The sequence below is a fragment of the Marmota marmota genome, unplaced genomic scaffold (assembly GCF_001458135.2).
Source record: "Marmota marmota marmota unplaced genomic scaffold, marMar, whole genome shotgun sequence".
NCBI classification, from domain to species: Eukaryota; Metazoa; Chordata; class Mammalia; order Rodentia; family Sciuridae; genus Marmota; species Marmota marmota.
In genome coordinates this window covers 6223904-6241199 of record NW_026000079.1, presented here as the reverse complement: position 1 = coordinate 6241199, position 17296 = coordinate 6223904, and the positions used below count along the sequence as shown (strand labels likewise).

At 35.9% G+C, this 17296-nt stretch overlaps 1 protein-coding gene across 9 annotated transcripts in view; it reads left to right on the top strand.

Annotated features, from left to right (window-relative positions):
* Positions 1–17296, top strand: part of Setdb1 (SET domain bifurcated histone lysine methyltransferase 1) — a 47302-nt gene that overhangs the window by 4736 nt on the left and 25270 nt on the right. For 8 of the 9 annotated variants that reach the window (XR_007351896.1, XR_007351895.1, XM_015502971.2 and 5 more), the window contains exon 3: positions 225–376. Coding sequence is in view for 6 of the 9 variants with exons in the window: in XM_015502971.2 (XP_015358457.1) it covers positions 225–376 (152 nt within the window). In the remaining 3 variants the exon portion in view is untranslated. Of the gene's footprint in view, positions 1–224; positions 377–12094; positions 12154–17296 lie in introns of those variants that run through there. The other variant, XM_015502972.2, reaches the window with a different exon arrangement.

Below are 17296 nucleotides of genomic sequence, written 5' to 3'. Positions count from 1 at the left end.
TTTTTTTTTTTTTTTTTTTTTTTTTTGGTTAGACCCGATACCTTTATTTTATTTATTTATTTTTATGTGGTGTTGAGGATCGAACCCAGGGCCTCGCGCATGGTAGTCGAGCGCTCTTCCTCTGAAGAGCGGAACCCCAGCCCAAATTGTATATGAATTCTAATGGCTCCTGTCTCTGTTTCTTTTGCTGGCTTTGACCGATTCTATGTGTGTTCCAATATTAGGGCAGTGACTAATTGTGAGTCTTTGGTGAAGGACTTCTACTCCAAGCTGGGACTACAGTACAGGGACAGTAGCTCTGAGGATGAAACTTCCCAGCCTACAGAGATAATTGAGATTCCTGATGAAGATGATGATGTTCTCAGCATTGATTCAGGTAAGAAATGAGAATTTGGATAGGAAATTTCCAGGATTGAATTTAAAATACTGAAAGATGAGGAGATAGACAAGAGGAAAAACGCTTATAGTGATAACTATATATTCTATCCTGCCCGACTTACTACAGAAAAAAATGTCTCATTGTTAGTACCATTGCTGTTCCCTACATACCACACCCTGATTCCCCTCCTTTCTCCATTCTGTTTAACCTCTATTCTATAAATATTCTTGATTTTTTTTTATAGGTGACCTTAGCACCCATGTATGTGCCCTAAAACTATAGATTTTTCACTATTTTTTAGCAGTTTTATTAAAGATAGTATTTACACACCATGAAATTTATCCAACATATTTATTTTGTACAGGGGATTGAAGCCTCTCAAATTACTGTGATTATAGTAATTTGACATGCACCAATTATAGTAGTATACTGTGATTATAGTAGACATGCACCAATGCACCTGGCTCAGATCTTATCCAATTTGTACAGTTTGAGTTTTAGTACATTTATATATAGTACTCAACTTTAGACACATGCATCACCCAGAAAGTTTCTTGCGCCGGTTTGCCTTAAATTTCCACTATCAGTTCCAGTGACTACTGGTCCACTTTCTTTCTCTGTACATATATAGCTTTTCTTTTCTTTCTTTCTCAGGGTATTGAACTCGGGCACTTGACCGCTGAGGCACATCCTTAGCCCTATTTTGTATTTTATTTAGAGTCTCAATGCGTTGTTCAGTGCCTCGCCATTGCTAAGACTGGCTTTGGACTCACAATCAGCCTGCTTCAGCCTTTCTAACCATGGGGATCACGGCTGCTACGCCCAGCTTAGCTTTTCTTTTTGTCTGGCTTCTGTCCCTTAATGTTGTTGAAGTTTATCTAACTTGCATGTTTCAGGGTTTGGTCTTTTATTGGGGAATAATCTCCCATTATATAGATTTCACCATGTGTTTTTTTTAATTCATTTTTTAGTTGTAAGTGGACACAATACCTTTATTTTACTCATTTATTTTTATGTGGTGCTGAGGATCGAACCCAGGGTCTTGCACATGCGAGGCGAGCGCTCTACCACTGAGCTATAGCCTCAGCCCTCACCATGTGCTTTTTTTTTTTTAGTTGTAGATGGACACAATATCTTTATTTATTTATTTATATGTGGTGGTGAGGATTGAACCCAGGGCCTCACACATGCGAGGCAAGCGCTCTACCGCTGAGCCATAACCCTAGCCCCTCACCATGTGTTTTTATCCATCCCCAGTTGATAGGCATTCAGATTAGTTCCAGTTGGGCTATTATGAATAATGCTGTGAATGTTTATGTAAGTGTTTGTGAGTATTATGGTAAGTGCTGGTTTGACTTTTTTTTTTTTTTTTTTTTTTTTTTTTGGTATCAGGGATTGGAAACCCAGGGCCTCCTATATCCTAGTCAAGAAAAGAGTTCCATTGTTGGGCTACTTCCCCGGCCTGTATGTTTGATTTTTTTAATAAATTGCTGGACTATTTTCTAAAGTGTTTATACTGTTTTACATTCTCTCTAGTAAAGTATGGAGGTTTCAGTTTCTCTGCATCCTTACCATTATTTGGTGTTGTCAGTTTAGCACGTTAGCCATTTTAATTGGTGTATGGTACTATATTATTAAAGTTTGCATTTCCCTAATGACTAATGGTGTTGAACATCTTTTTATATATGCCATTTATACATGTTCTTTGGGGAAATACCTATTTAAATCTTTTGTCTTTTTAAACATTAATTATTATTATTATTATTATTTTTTGGTGGTGCTGGGGATTGAACTCAGGGCCTTGTGCATGTGAGGCAAGCACACTACCAACTGAGCTATATCCCCAGCCCTAGTTTATTTTTTTATCCATGACTTTGAAGACTTATTTGTGTACTCTAGGTCCAATTTTTTGCCAGGTAAGTGTTATAATTTCTCTCAGATGTGACAGTCTTGTCACTAATTTGTTTATTTATTTTTGTGGCTCTGGGGATTGAACTTTGGGCCTTGCATTCACTAAGTAAGTGCTCTACATCTGAGCTATATCCCCAGCCATTTTCATTTTCTTCGTGTCTTTTGAAGAGTAAGTTGCTATGGTAAAGGTTGAGGATTTTTTTTTTACCTATGGCTACCCAGGTGTTCCATCCCATTTGTTGGAAATACTGTCCTTTTTATACCTTTGTCAGAAATCAATTGACTGGGCTGGGGATATAGCTCAGTTGATAGAGTGCCTGCCTTGCATCCTCACATGCACAAGGCTCTGGATTCAATCCCCAGCACCACAAAAAAACGAAAGAAATAAAGAAATCAGTTGATCAGTATAAGGCCCTGTTTTTACCTTCTTCTTTTTTTAAAAAAATTTTTTTAAGTTGTTGATGGACCTTTATTTTTTATTTATTTGTATGTGGTGCTGAGAATCAAATCCACTGCCTCATGCATGCTAGGCAAGCGCTCTACCACTGAGCCACAACCCCAGCCCCCTGTTTTTACATTCTATTGTGTCACATTGATTGAAATGTGTAGCAGCATCACACTGCCTTAATAACATTAATTAATTACATTAATTACGACAGCATGTCTTAATTAGCTTTATGGCAAGCATTGGTATCAGTGTAAGTCCCTCATTTTTTTTGTATAGCATACATATTCCATCTAAATTTTAAGATGAGCTTGTTTTCAATGTCTTCTTTTTTTCTTAGAGGTTAGAATTTTTAAAAATGACTCTTAGGGCTAGGGTTTTGGCTCAGTGGTAGAGCATTCACCTAGCATGTGCGAGGCCCTAGTTTCGATCCTTAGCACCACATAAAAGTAAGTAAGTAAATAAATAAAATAAAGGTGTGTGTCCAACTACAACTAAAATAAATAAATAAATAGATAAATAAATATATATATTTTTAAAAATGACTATTGATCTAAAGATAAATTTGGGGAGTATTGCCTTTTTAACAATATTGGATTCTAATCAGTGAACATAGTATATCTCTTTTAATTTAGATTTTTAATATCTTTTTTTTTTTTACATTTTAATTTTTTATTTAGAGGCAGGATTTCACTGAATTGCTTAGCACCTTGCTAAATTGCTAAGGCTGTCTTTGAACTTGCAGGCCTCCTACCTCAGCCTCTTGAGACACTGGGATTACCACTACCAGTGCGCCACCACCCTGCTGGGTCTTTAATTTCTTAATTTCTTTTTTGTGGTGCTGGGAATTGAACCCAGGGCCTCATCTGCTGCCTCACTTATGCTAGCCAAGAACTCTACCACTGAGCCACATTCCCAGCCGTAGGTCTTTAATTTTTCTCATCTTGCTTTTTTGAATGAGTTTATCCCTAAGTTTTTTTTTTTTTTTTTTTTTTACTTGCTTTTTGTTTTTTGTTATTTTTTATATTTATATGTGTATGTATGTACTGGGGTTAAACTCCAGTCCTTTTACTTTTTTTATTTTGAGACAGGGTCTTGCTAAGTTGCTGAGGCTGACCTAAAACTTGTGATTTTCCTCCTCATCCTCCTGAGTCACTGGAAAAACACATTTACCACTGCACCTTGCTTTTTTAAATTTTGAGACAGAGTCTCTCTCAACTTGATGAGTGTCTTGCTAAGTTGCCTGAGGGTGTCCTCTAACTCTAGATCCTCCTGTCTTAGCCTCCTGAGTCACTCACTATGTCACTCTCAGGCTGGCCGTTGCACCTCTTAGAAAGTTCCTTAGGTTTCGGTTTGTTGAGAATTTTTTTTTTAATTTTTATTAGTTATTGATGGACTTTTATTTATTTATTTATTTATTTGTTTGTTTATATGTGGTGTTGAGAATTAAACTCAGTGTCTCACACATGCTAGGCAAGCACTCTACCACTGAGCCACAACCCCAGCCTTGATGAGAATTTTTATCATAACTGGATTGGATTTTAGATTTTTTGTTAGCTACTTTTTCTCATTCTCATATAACCATAGAGCTTTTGTTCTATTAATAGATTATATTGTAATAAGGTTTTTCTTTTTAATATTAAACCAGCCTTGCATTCCTGGAATAAACTACTCCTGGTCTTGGTCAATAATTCCTTTTATATGTTGCTGAGTTTGTCTAATAATTAGTTAAGATTTTTTATATTATTCTTGGGGATTCTTGGTTTGTAGTTCTATTGTGGTGTTTTTGTTTGGTTTTGAAATTACTATAATAGGGGCATTTATAAGACGAGTTGGAAATTGTTCTCTCTGACTTTGTATAGAATGTTTCTTTGCTAAGTATTTGATAAATTCAGCCCTGAGGCCATTTTGACCTGAATTTTTCTTTAGTACTGAGGATTGAATCCAGGGGTGCTTAACCACTGAGCCACATCCCCAGCCTTTTAAATTTTATTATTTTGAGGCAGGGACTCGCTAAATTACTGAGACTGACTTTGAACTTGTGATCCTCCTGCCTCAGCTTTCCAATTTGCTGGGATTATAGTTGTACACCACTGTACCCAGCTCTGGCCTGAACATTTTTTTTGTGGAATTTTTTTTTTTTTAACTGGGATTAAGCCCAGTTTTGATACAGGGTCTCAATGAATTTGCTAAGACTGCCCTTGAACTTATCTTTTTGCTTTGGTCACCCACATCATTGGAATTAAGGTGTGCCACCTTGCTTGGCACTTTGTGGCAAGATTTTTTAAATAAACTTTACTTTGGAATAATTTAATATTTACAGAAAATTGAAAGGATATTATAACTTTATTTTTTTAAATTTATTTTTATGTGGTGCTGGAGATCAAACCCAGTTCCTCCCACATGCTAGACAAATGCTCTACCAACTGAGCTACTTTTAGAGAGTTCCTGCATACCTTTCATCCAATTTTTTATAGTGCGTTAATATTACTGAAATAACTTTGGTACATTATTTTTATCTAAACTCCAGACTTTATTCAGTTTCTGTATTTTTTTCCCTGTTCTATGACTCAATCCAGAATACATCATTGAATTTATTATGGGAAAGTTTGTAATTACTAATCCTTTTTTTTAAACTTGATGTGCATCTACTAGATTTTCTGTCCCTTGTTGTTGGTTTTGGTAATTTGTGTCTTTATAGGATTTTTCTTTTTCATCTAAGTTGTCTAATTTTTGGTGTAAAATTGTTCATAGTATTCCCTTTGACCCTTTTAGTTCTGTAGGTTTTGTAGTGATGTCTCTTTTTCCAATATAATATTGCTTATTAAGATATTTTTTAATTTTTTGGTAGTTTAGCTAACATTGATCCATTTTGTTACTTTTTCCCCCCAAGAACCAGCTTTTGCATTTCTTTCCATTAAGCATCGCTTTGCTGCATTTCATACTTGTTTTTTTTTGTTGTTGTTGTTTTGTTTTTTTTTTTTTGTTTTGGGTGTTAATGGGATAATGGGTATTGAACCCAGGGTTGCTCTACCATTGATCTATAGCCCCATCCCTTTATTTTATTTTTGAGACATGGACTCACTAAGTTGCCCAGACTGACCTCAAATTTGTGATCTTCCTGGCTATCTGGAATTACAGGTGAGAGTCACTGTGCCCAGTTATTTCATACATTTTTATATATTGTCCTTTTCATTTAATTCAGTGTTGTTTTTCATTTCTCTTGTGGTTTTCCTTTGACTGATGGATTACTTAGAAATGTATTGTTTGATTTCCAAGTATTTGGGTATTTTCCAGATTTATTTCTTCTTCTTCTTCTTTTTTTTTTTTTTTTTTAAGAGAGAGAATTTTTAATATCTATTTTTTAGTTTTCGGCGGACACAACATCTTTGTTTGTATGTGGTGCTGAGGATCGAACCCAGGCCGCAGGCATGTGAAGTGAGCGTGCCACTGCTTGAGCCACATCCCCAGCCCTTATTTCTTCTTTTAATGTTTAACTTCATTTTATGTGGTCAGAAAACATATTTTGTATGATTTCAGTCCTTTTGAATTTATTAAGATTTTTATTATGTCCAAGCACAGCATATTGTGTATTCTTGAGAATACTCTATGTATGTTCGAAAAGAATTTGCATTCCACTGCAGTTGGACGGAGTATTCTATAAATATTGATTGGGTTAAGTTGTCTGGTAGGTTGTTCAAATTTGTATGTCTTTAGTGATTTAAAAAACAAACAAACAAAAAAAAACATTTGTTTTATTTTTAGGTGGACACATTTTTATTTATTTTTTAAAAATATTTTTTAGTTGTCAATGGACCTGTATTAAATTTATTTATTTTTATGTGGTGCTGAGAATCAAACCCAGTGCCTCACACATGCCAGGCAAGTGCTCTACTACTGAGTCACAACCCCAGCCCTCTCTAAGTGATATTTTTGTCTACTTATTCAAATAGTTGGAAAGAAACTTGAAATCTTCACCTAAAATTATAAATTATCTGTTTTCTTTGTTTAAGTATGTCAATTTTTGCTTCCTATGTTTTGGACTCCTTTGATGGTTTTATATGTATAATTGCTCATTTATTTTCTCTTTGTCATTATAAAAATAATAAAATGATATCATCTTAAATTATATTATCTCCAGTACTATTCTTGGGTTTTGTTTTTTGACTGTTTTTGTTTTGGTACTGGGAATTGAACCCAGAGATGCTTCACCACTGAGCCACATCCCCAACCCTTTTTTATTTCAAGACAGGGTCTCACTAAGTTGCTGAGGGCATTGCTTAGTTGCTGAGGCCAGATAATTCTTTCTTCTGCTGTTAGTCTGCTGCTTAGCCCCTCTAATAAATGTTTCATTTCAGGTTTTTTTCTTCAACTCTGAAAATTCCATTTGGTTCTTTATTTTATAGTTTCAGTTTCTCTCAAGATTATTGTTGGGCTGGGGTTGTGGCTCAGTGGTAGAGCGCTCACCTAGCACGTATGAGGCCCTGGGTTCAATCCTCAGCACCACATAAAGATAAACAAATAAAATAAAGGTGTTGTGTCCAACTACAACTAAAAACTAATATATTTTTTAAAAAGATTATTGTTTACTAAGTAATAGTGTATTTTCCTTTAAATCTTTGAACCTAATTTTCTGTATATCTTTGAGCTTATTTGTAAATCCAATATCTACTAGAGTTGTTTCTGTTGACAGGGTTTTTGTTTTGTTTTACCATTTGTGTGTGTGTGTATGAACACACACTAGGGATTGAACCCAAGGGTACTTGACCTGAGCTACATTCTCAGTCCTTTATTTTGAGACAGGGTCTTGCCAAGATGCTGAGGCTGTCCTCAAACTTGAGATCCTCCTGCTTCAACCCCCTGGGTTAGGGCAATTACAGATTACAGGCATGCACCACCATACTTAACTGATAAGGATGTGTGTGTTTTTATCTTGTCTTAAATAAAAATCATAGCTTCCTGCTTTGTTTGGTTGGGCTTTTTTTTTTTTTTTTTAACGTGTTTCATCATTTTTTGTTTAAAAGTTGATATTCTAAATAATGTAAGAACTTTGGTTGGGTTTTTTTTGTTGTTGTTTTTTAGAGTTCCTCTTTTACTTCTTTTTCTTTTTAAATTTATTTATTTTTGAGACAGTCTCACTTTGTCATGCTCAGACTGGCCTCAAACTCCTGAGTTCAAGTGCTTTCACCCTCAGCCTCCTGTGTAGCTGGGACTACAGGTGTGTGCCACTACACTCCCCCCAAGTAATTTTTCTGAATTTAAACCATCAAATCTGCCTTGCTGTGAGCAGCTGCTGTTATCTCTGTTCTGTTGTTTTTTGTTTGTTTTTTTCCTTGTAATTTATTTTTAGCTTGGTTTCTCAGTATTGACTTAATTTTGTTTTAAATAATTTTTATTATTTATTTTTTATGTGGTGCTGAGGATCGAACCTAGTGCCTCACATGTTCCTATACAATGCTCTACCACTGAGTGACAACCCTAGCCATTGACTTCTTTCTTTTTGCTTTTTTTTTTTTCTTCCTAATTTATTTTTTATTTCCAGGGATTGAACCCAGGGGTGCTTTACCCACTGAGCAACATCCCCAGTCCTTTTTTATTTTGAGACGGGGTCTTGCTGAGTTTCTTAGGACTTAAGCTTCCAAGTTGTTGGGATTACAGGCATGTACCACTACATCCAGTTTGACTTTTTTCTTTTTGTATGATTTGGCTACTAAGTTTATGGGGAATGCACTCACATTTGCATTTAGTGCTCAAATCTCTCTTGGCTTTGGTTTTTTTTTTTTTTACCAGGCTTTCCTCAGTCTTTGTGCATATACATATTTTAGCAATCAGCCAAGAATATATCAAGAAATTATTCCAGTGTTTCTATATTTTCTTATTTTCCAGATCGCCTTGTTAAATTTTTACTGATATGCTGCATATCCTAAACTAGAAGTAGTAGCTTGGAACCATTAAAGCAGCTCATTGTCATATCTAGCCCTTTATTAGTAAAGCTACAGTTTTGATTCACTCACCTTGCCGGTAGAGGTGGGTATTCTCCCCAGAAAGTAGTCTGTAGGCTCCCATCTTTCATTCCAGATGCTTTCACAGTTTTTCAGAAATGAGTACTTCTCAATTTATTATTTGCCTTTTATGAATTTTTAATGCCCTAAAATGATTGTTTTTGACAGTTTTGTCCTCTCTCTTGTTTTTTCTTTTTTCGCACTGGGGATTGAACCCAGGGGTGCTCTACCACAGAGCTACATTCCCAACACCCCTCCTCCCTTTTAAAATATTTTTTAGTTGTAGTGGACACAATACCTTTATTTTATTTATTATTTTTATGTGCTGCTGAGGATCAAACCCAGGGCCTCGCAGGTGCTAGGTGAGTGTTCTACCACTGAGCCACAACCCAGCCCACCCCCAACCCTTTTTATTTTGTATTCTGAGACAGGGTTTCACTAAGTTTCCTTTGAACTTGTGATCCTTCTGCTTCAGCCTCCCAAGAGCTGAGGTTATAGGCATGCACCACTGCACCCAGCTATTTTTGTCTGGTTTCATGCTTTTTTTTTTAGTTGTTGATAGACCTTTATTTTATTTATTTATTTATATGTGGTGCTGAGAATCAAATCCAGTGCCTCACACTTGCCAGGCATGTGCGTTACCACTGAGCCCCAGCCCCTTCATACTTGTTTCTTCATAGGAGTTATCTGCCTTTTCATATCACTATTGTCAGAAGTGCCAATGTTTTACCTATATTTTGAACTGTATAAATGAAATCATATATGCTTCAAACATACTTTATACATTCTCCAGTGGCTTCTCTTCAGCATCATGTTGATGTGTAATACTTAAATTTACTTGTTTATTGTAATATGATAGTCCATTGTAATGAATGTGCCACAACTTATTGTTTACTAACAACAGACATTGATTTAAGTTTTTTAAAATTAAAAATAATATGCTTTAAATATTTATGTATGTGTCTCTGCTTGAACATTTGCAAATCTTTTAGGATATATTAATTTTAAGGATATGGTAATCAATTAATGGCCACCAGCTTTCCAAAATGGTTTTACCAGTTTATACAACCAATGCATGACAGTCTACCTATTACTCCATATCCTTGGTAACACTTTGTTTTTTGTTTTTTAAATTTCACTTCCTAGGCTACTAATAAATCCAGGGCCTACACATGCTAGGCAAGAGCTCTACTTCTAAGCATTGCTTCCAGACTTTATTCTCTTAATGGTTGTCTTTTGATTCATAAGAAAGTTTTTGGGGCTGGGGATGTAGTTCATTTGGTAGAGTACTTTCCTTGCATGCATAAGGCCCTGGATTCAATCCCCAACACCACAGAAAAAAAAAAAAAGAATTTTTGTGGGGAGTGTCTGGAGAGGATTGAACCCAAGAGTGCTTAGCCACTGAGCTATATCCCCAGCCCTTTTTTCTTTTTTGAGACAGGGTCTCACTAAGTTGCTTAGGGCCTTGCTAAGTTGCTGAAGCTGGCTTTTAACTCCTGATCATCCTACGTCAGCCTCCTGAGCCACTGAGATTATAGGTGTTTGCCACCACACCTGGTGATTCATGGAAAATCTTTATGTTCTAATTAATCATTTGCAGTTAAGTTGCAGCTGTCACTCCCAGGTTATGGTTTATCTTCACCTGATGTTATGTTTTGATAAGTAGAAATTCTAATGATTTTACAGTTTCCTTTTACTGGTTTTGTTTCTTAAATTATCTTTCTTGCCCTGAAGCTATGAAGATCATGTTTTATATTACCTTTTGATAGTTTCATTGTTTTGGCTTTCGATTTATTTTGTTTTATTTGTTTATTTATTTTTGGTACTAAGGATCAAACACAGGGCTTCATGTTTGCTAGGTAGACACTCTGTACCAAGGTATATCCACAGCCTTGGCTTTCAATTTAAGTCTACAACTGGATTTTTTTTTTTTTTTAGTTTTCGGCAGACACAACATCTTTATTTGTGGTGCTGAGGATCGAACCCGGGCCGCACGCATGCCAGGCGAGCGTGCTACCGCTTGAGCCACATCCCCAGCCCTGGATTGAATTTTTTTTTTTTTGTACAGGGGATTGAACCCAGGGGTCTTGCGAAGTTCCTTAAGTCCTCACTAAGATGCTGGGGTTAGCTTTGAATTTATGATCCTCCTGTCCCTGTCTCTTGAGTCACTAGAATTATAGGGATTTGCTTTTTATATAGTATTGGAGGTAAAAATCCAACTTCTTTTTTTTTATGTGATTGTTTTCAGCACTGTTCCCTTATTGATTTACATCGCCTGCTCTGTCATAAACTGTTTCCATATGTATATACTCACACACACACATATATATACACATTTCTGGACTTTTTTTTTTTACTCTGTCATACATGTAGGGTTTTTTTTTTTTGTTGTTGTTGTTACTAGAGATTGAATCCAGGGGTGCTTAACCACTGAGCCACATCCCAGCCCTTTTAATTATTTATTTGTTTGTTTGTTTTCTTGTAAAAGATACCAGGGATTGAACTCAGGGATACTCAACATCCCTAGCCCTGTTTTGTATTGTATTTAGATACAGGGTCTCACTGAATTGCTTAGCACCTCACAGTTGCTGAAGCTGGCTTTGAACTCAAAATCCTCCTATCTCAGCCTCCCAAGATGTTGGGATTACAAGTGTACATGAGTGCCTGGCTCCTTTTTATATTTTATTTTGAAACAGGGCCTTGCTGAGTCTACCTTTGAACTTGCAATCCTTCTGCCTCAGCCTCCAGAGTCACTAGGATTACAGGCATGTTCCATCATGCCCAGCTAATTTTTAATTTTGAGATATGGTCTAAATTGCTTGAGGCTGGCCATGGAATTTATTGTGGTCCTGCCTCATCCTCTTTTTTTTTTTGTAGTTGGACACAATATATTTTATTTTTTATGTGGTGCTGAGGATTCAACCCAGGGCCTTGCAAGTGCTAGACGAGCACTCTGTCGCTGAGCCACAATCCCAGTTCTTGCCTCAGCCTCTTGACTATCATGTGCCATCTATCCTACTTGTATGCTATCTTTTTAGAGAATTTTTTTTTTTAATATTTATTTTTTAGTTTTCAGCGGACACAACATCTTTGTTTGTATGTGGTGCTGAGGATCGAACCCGGGCTGACGCATGCGAGGCGAGGGCGCTACCACTTGAGCCACATCCCCAGCCCTGTATGCTATTTTTATCAGTGTAAATTTTTATATTTTTGGGCTGGAGATGTGGCTCAAGCGGTAGCGTGCTCGCCTGGCATGCGTGTGGCCNGGTGTTAATGGGATAATGGGTATTGAACCCAGGGTTGCTCTACCATTGATCTATAGCCCCATCCCTTTATTTTATTTTTGAGACATGGACTCACTAAGTTGCCCAGACTGACCTCAAATTTGTGATCTTCCTGGCTATCTGGAATTACAGGTGAGAGTCACTGTGCCCAGTTATTTCATACATTTTTATATATTGTCCTTTTCATTTAATTCAGTGTTGTTTTTCATTTCTCTTGTGGTTTTCCTTTGACTGATGGATTACTTAGAAATGTATTGTTTGATTTCCAAGTATTTGGGTATTTTCCAGATTTATTTCTTCTTCTTCTTCTTTTTTTTTTTTTTTTTTAAGAGAGAGAATTTTTAATATCTATTTTTTAGTTTTCGGCGGACACAACATCTTTGTTTGTATGTGGTGCTGAGGATCGAACCCAGGCCGCAGGCATGTGAAGTGAGCGTGCCACTGCTTGAGCCACATCCCCAGCCCTTATTTCTTCTTTTAATGTTTAACTTCATTTTATGTGGTCAGAAAACATATTTTGTATGATTTCAGTCCTTTTGAATTTATTAAGATTTTTATTATGTCCAAGCACAGCATATTGTGTATTCTTGAGAATACTCTATGTATGTTCGAAAAGAATTTGCATTCCACTGCAGTTGGACGGAGTATTCTATAAATATTGATTGGGTTAAGTTGTCTGGTAGGTTGTTCAAATTTGTATGTCTTTAGTGATTTAAAAAACAAACAAACAAAAAAAAACATTTGTTTTATTTTTAGGTGGACACATTTTTATTTATTTTTTAAAAATATTTTTTAGTTGTCAATGGACCTGTATTAAATTTATTTATTTTTATGTGGTGCTGAGAATCAAACCCAGTGCCTCACACATGCCAGGCAAGTGCTCTACTACTGAGTCACAACCCCAGCCCTCTCTAAGTGATATTTTTGTCTACTTATTCAAATAGTTGGAAAGAAACTTGAAATCTTCACCTAAAATTATAAATTATCTGTTTTCTTTGTTTAAGTATGTCAATTTTTGCTTCCTATGTTTTGGACTCCTTTGATGGTTTTATATGTATAATTGCTCATTTATTTTCTCTTTGTCATTGTGAAGGCCTTGGCTCTTTTTTGTGTGATGCCGGGGGTTGAAATCAGGAGCCCTGGGCTTGGGGTTGTAGCTCAGTGGTAGAGTGCTTGCCTTGCATGTGTGAGGCACTGGATTCCATCTTCGGCACCGAATATAACAATAAGATATTGTGTCCATTTACAACCACAAAATTTAAAAAATAAAAAAAGAAATCAAGAATTCTTTACCACTGGAGGTATATCTCCAACCCCCCCTTGGGATTATAGTTCAGTGATAGAGTGCTTGCCTAGCATGCCCATTGCCCTGAGTTCAGTCCTCAGCACTGCAAAAATATAAGTACTATGCTTAATTCATTAGCTACATTTTTTTTAAGTTACAGAAATAATTCATTAACAAATGGTTATTATTATAGTTAAGATATGTAGTGAAAACCCCAAATTCTGTAGATCAGCACCAGTTTAGTACCTTATACAGAGGTAAGCACCCTTACCCATTTATTATGTTTCTTTCCAGACCTTTTATGTATGTATCTCTACATTGCATAGAATTGTTATTAAAAAAGCTTCTGTGATAATGCTTTTAAAAAATAATTTAGTTCTTGATTTCTTTTTAGTTGTTGATAGACCTTTATTTATTTATTTATATTGAGAATTGAACTCAGTGCCTCACACATGCCGGGCAAGCGCACTACCACTGAGCCCCAGCCCTAGCCCTGATTTTTTTAAAAATTTGTTATGTATGACAGCAGGATGCATTACAATTCTCATTACACATAAAGAGCACAATTTTTCATATCTCTGGTTGTACACAAAGTAGAGTCACACCATTCGTGTCTTTATACCATGTACTTATGGTAATGATGTCCATATCATTTCACCATCTTTCCTACCCCCATGCTCCCTCCCATCCCTTCCCTTCCCTTCGCTCTATCTGGAGTTCATCTAATCCTTCCATCCCCCTCCCCAGCCACATTATGAATCAGCATTTGTAAATAAGAGATCACATTTGGCATTTGGTTTTTTGGGATTGACTGACTTCACTTAGCATTATATTCTCCAACTCCATCCATTTGCCTGCAAATGCCATGATTTCATTCTCTTTTAGAGCTGAATAATATTCCACTGAGTATATATACCACATTTTCTTTATTCATTAATCTACTGAAGGGCATCTAGGTTGGTTCCACAGTTTAGCTCTTGTGAATTGTGCTGCTTTAAACATTGATGTGGCTGTGTCCCTGTAGTATGCTGTTTTTAAATCCTTTGAGTGTAGACCAGGAATAGGATAGCAGGGTCAAATGGTGCTTCTATTCCCAGTTTTCCAAGTATTCTTCATACTGCTTCCCACATCGGCTGCACTAATTTGCAGTCCTACCAGCAATGTGTGGGTATACCTTTTTCCCCACATCCTCGCCAACACTTGTTTCTATTCTTAATAGCTGCTATTGTGACTGGAGTGAGATGAAATCTTAGAGTAGTTTTGATTTGCATTTCTCTAATTGCTAGAGATGTTGAACATTTTTTCTATGTTGGATATGTCCCAGAGATTAGTACTCTATGTGATGTGCGTGTGGTAAAAATTTGTTCCCAAAATGTAGGCTCTTTATTCACCTCGCAGATTGTTTCTTTTGCTGAGATGAATACATTCCATTTATTAATTCTTTTTCTTTAAAAAAAATATTTATTTTTTTAGTTGTAGTTGGACATAATATCTTTATTTTATTTATTTATTTTTATGTGGTACTGAGGATCAAACCCAGAGCTTCGCATGTGCTTGGCAAGTGCTCTACTGCTGAGCCACAACCCCAGTCCCCCATTTATTGATTCTTGATTTTAATTCCTGTGCTATAGGAGTCTTATTAAGGAAGTTGGGGCCTAATCCAACATGATGGATATTTGGGCCTTCTTTTTCTTCAGATAGACGCAGTGTCTGGTTTAATTCCTAGGTCCTTTATCCAGATTGAATTGAGTTTTGTGCACGGTGAGAGATAGGGGTTTAATTTCATTTTGTTGCATATGGACTTCCAGTTTTCCCAGCACCGTTGGCTGAAGAAACTATTTTTTCTCCAATGTGCATTTTTGGTGCCTTTGTCTAATATAAGATAACTGTTATTATGTAGGTTAGTCCCTGTGTCCTCTATTCTGTACCGTTGGTCTACCAGTCTGTTTTGGTGCCAATGCCATGCTGTTTTTGTTACTGTTGGTCTGTAGTATAGTTTAAGGTCTGGTATAGTGATGCCCCCTGCTTCACTCTCCTTACTAAGGATTGCTTTAGCTATTCTGGGTCTCTTATCAGATGAATTTCATGACTGCTTTTTCTATTTTCTATGAGGAATGTCATTGGGATTTTGATTGGAATTGTATAATGCTTTTGGTGGTATGGTCATTTTGACAATATTAATTCTGCCTTTCTAACAACAAGGGAGATCTTTCTTCTAAGGTCTTCTTTAATTTCTTTTTTTAGCGTTCTGTATTTTCCATTGTAGAGGTCTTTCACCTCTTTCCTTACGTTGATTCCCCAAGTTTGGTTTTTGTTTTTTCTTTTGTTTTGTTTTGTTTTTGAGGCTATTGTAAATGGGGTAGTTTTCCTCATTTCTTTCTCAGAAGATATGTCACTGATATACAGAAATGCTTTTGATTTATGGGTGTTGATTTTATATCCTGCTACTTTGATGAATTCATTTACTAGTTCTAGAAGTTTTCTGGTGGAATTTTTGGGTCTTCCAGGTATAGAATCATCTTCGGCAAGTAGTGCTAATTTGAATTCTTCTTTTCCTATCTGTATCCCTTTAATTTCTTTTGTCTAATTGCTCTGGCCAGTGTTTTAAGAACTATGTTAATTAGAAGTGGTGAAAGAGGGGGCATCCTGTCTTTTTCCAGTTTTTAGAGGGAATGCTTTCAATTTTTCTCCATTTAGAATGATGTTGGCCTGGGGCTTAGCATAGATAGCTTTTACGATGTTGAGATATGTTCCTGTTGTCCTTTGTTTTTCTAGTGTTTTGAACATGAGGAAGTGCTGTGTTTTGTCGAATGCGTTTTCTGCATCTATTGAGATGATCATTTGGTTCTTATCTTTAAGTCTATTGATGTGATGAATTATATTTATTGATTTCCATATGTTGACCAACCTTGAGTCCCTGGGATGACCCCGACTTGATCGTGATGCACTATCTTTTTGATGTGTTTTTGTATTTGATTTGCCAGAACTTTATTGAGAATTTTTGATTCGATGTTCATTAGAGATATTAGTCTGAAGTTTTCTTTCTTTGATGTGTCTTTGTCTGGTTTTGTAATCAGGGTGATATTGGCCTCATAGAATAAGTTTGGAAGTACTGCCCCTTTTTCTATTTCATGAAATAATTTGAAGAATATTGGTATTAATTATTCTTTAAAGGTCTTGTAGAACTCAGCTGTGTATCTCTCCGGTCCTGGGCTTTTCTTGGTTGATAGGCTTCTGATGACATCTTCTGTTTTATCACTTGAATTGATCTGTTTAAGATGTGGATATCATGCTGATTCAATTTGGGTAAATCATATGATTCTAGAAATTTGTCTATACCTTTGATATTTTCTATTTTATTGGAGTACAAGTTTTCAAAATAATTTCTAATTGTCTTCTATATTTCTGTAGTGTTTGTTGTGATATTTCCTTTTTCATCATGTATGTTAGTAATTTGAGTTTTCTCTCCTCTTCGTTAGCATGGTTCAGGGTTTGTCAATTTTATTTATTTTTTCAAGGAACCAACTTTTTGTTTTTTCAGTTTTTTCAATTGTTTCTTTTGTTTTAATTTCATTGATTTCAGCTCTGAATTTAATTATTTCCCATCTTCTGCTTTTGGTGTTGATTTTTTCTTCTTTTTCTAGGGCTTTGAGATATGATGTTAGGTCATTTATTTGTTGACTTTTTTCTTTTGAGGAATGAACTCCATGCAATGAACTTTCCTCTAGTACTGCCTTCATAGTGTTCCAGAGATTTCAATACGTTGTATCAGTGTTCTCATTCACCTCTAAGAATTTTTTAATCTCTTCCTTGATGTCTTTTCCAACCCATTGTTCATTCAGTAGCATATTATTTAGTCTCCAGGTGTTGGAGTAGTTCTTGATTTCTTAGAAATTTCTGTTCATTAATCTTTCTCTTCTTTTTTTGGTACCGGGGATTGAACTCAGGGGCACTTGACTACTGAGCCACATGCTAAGCCCTATTTTGTAT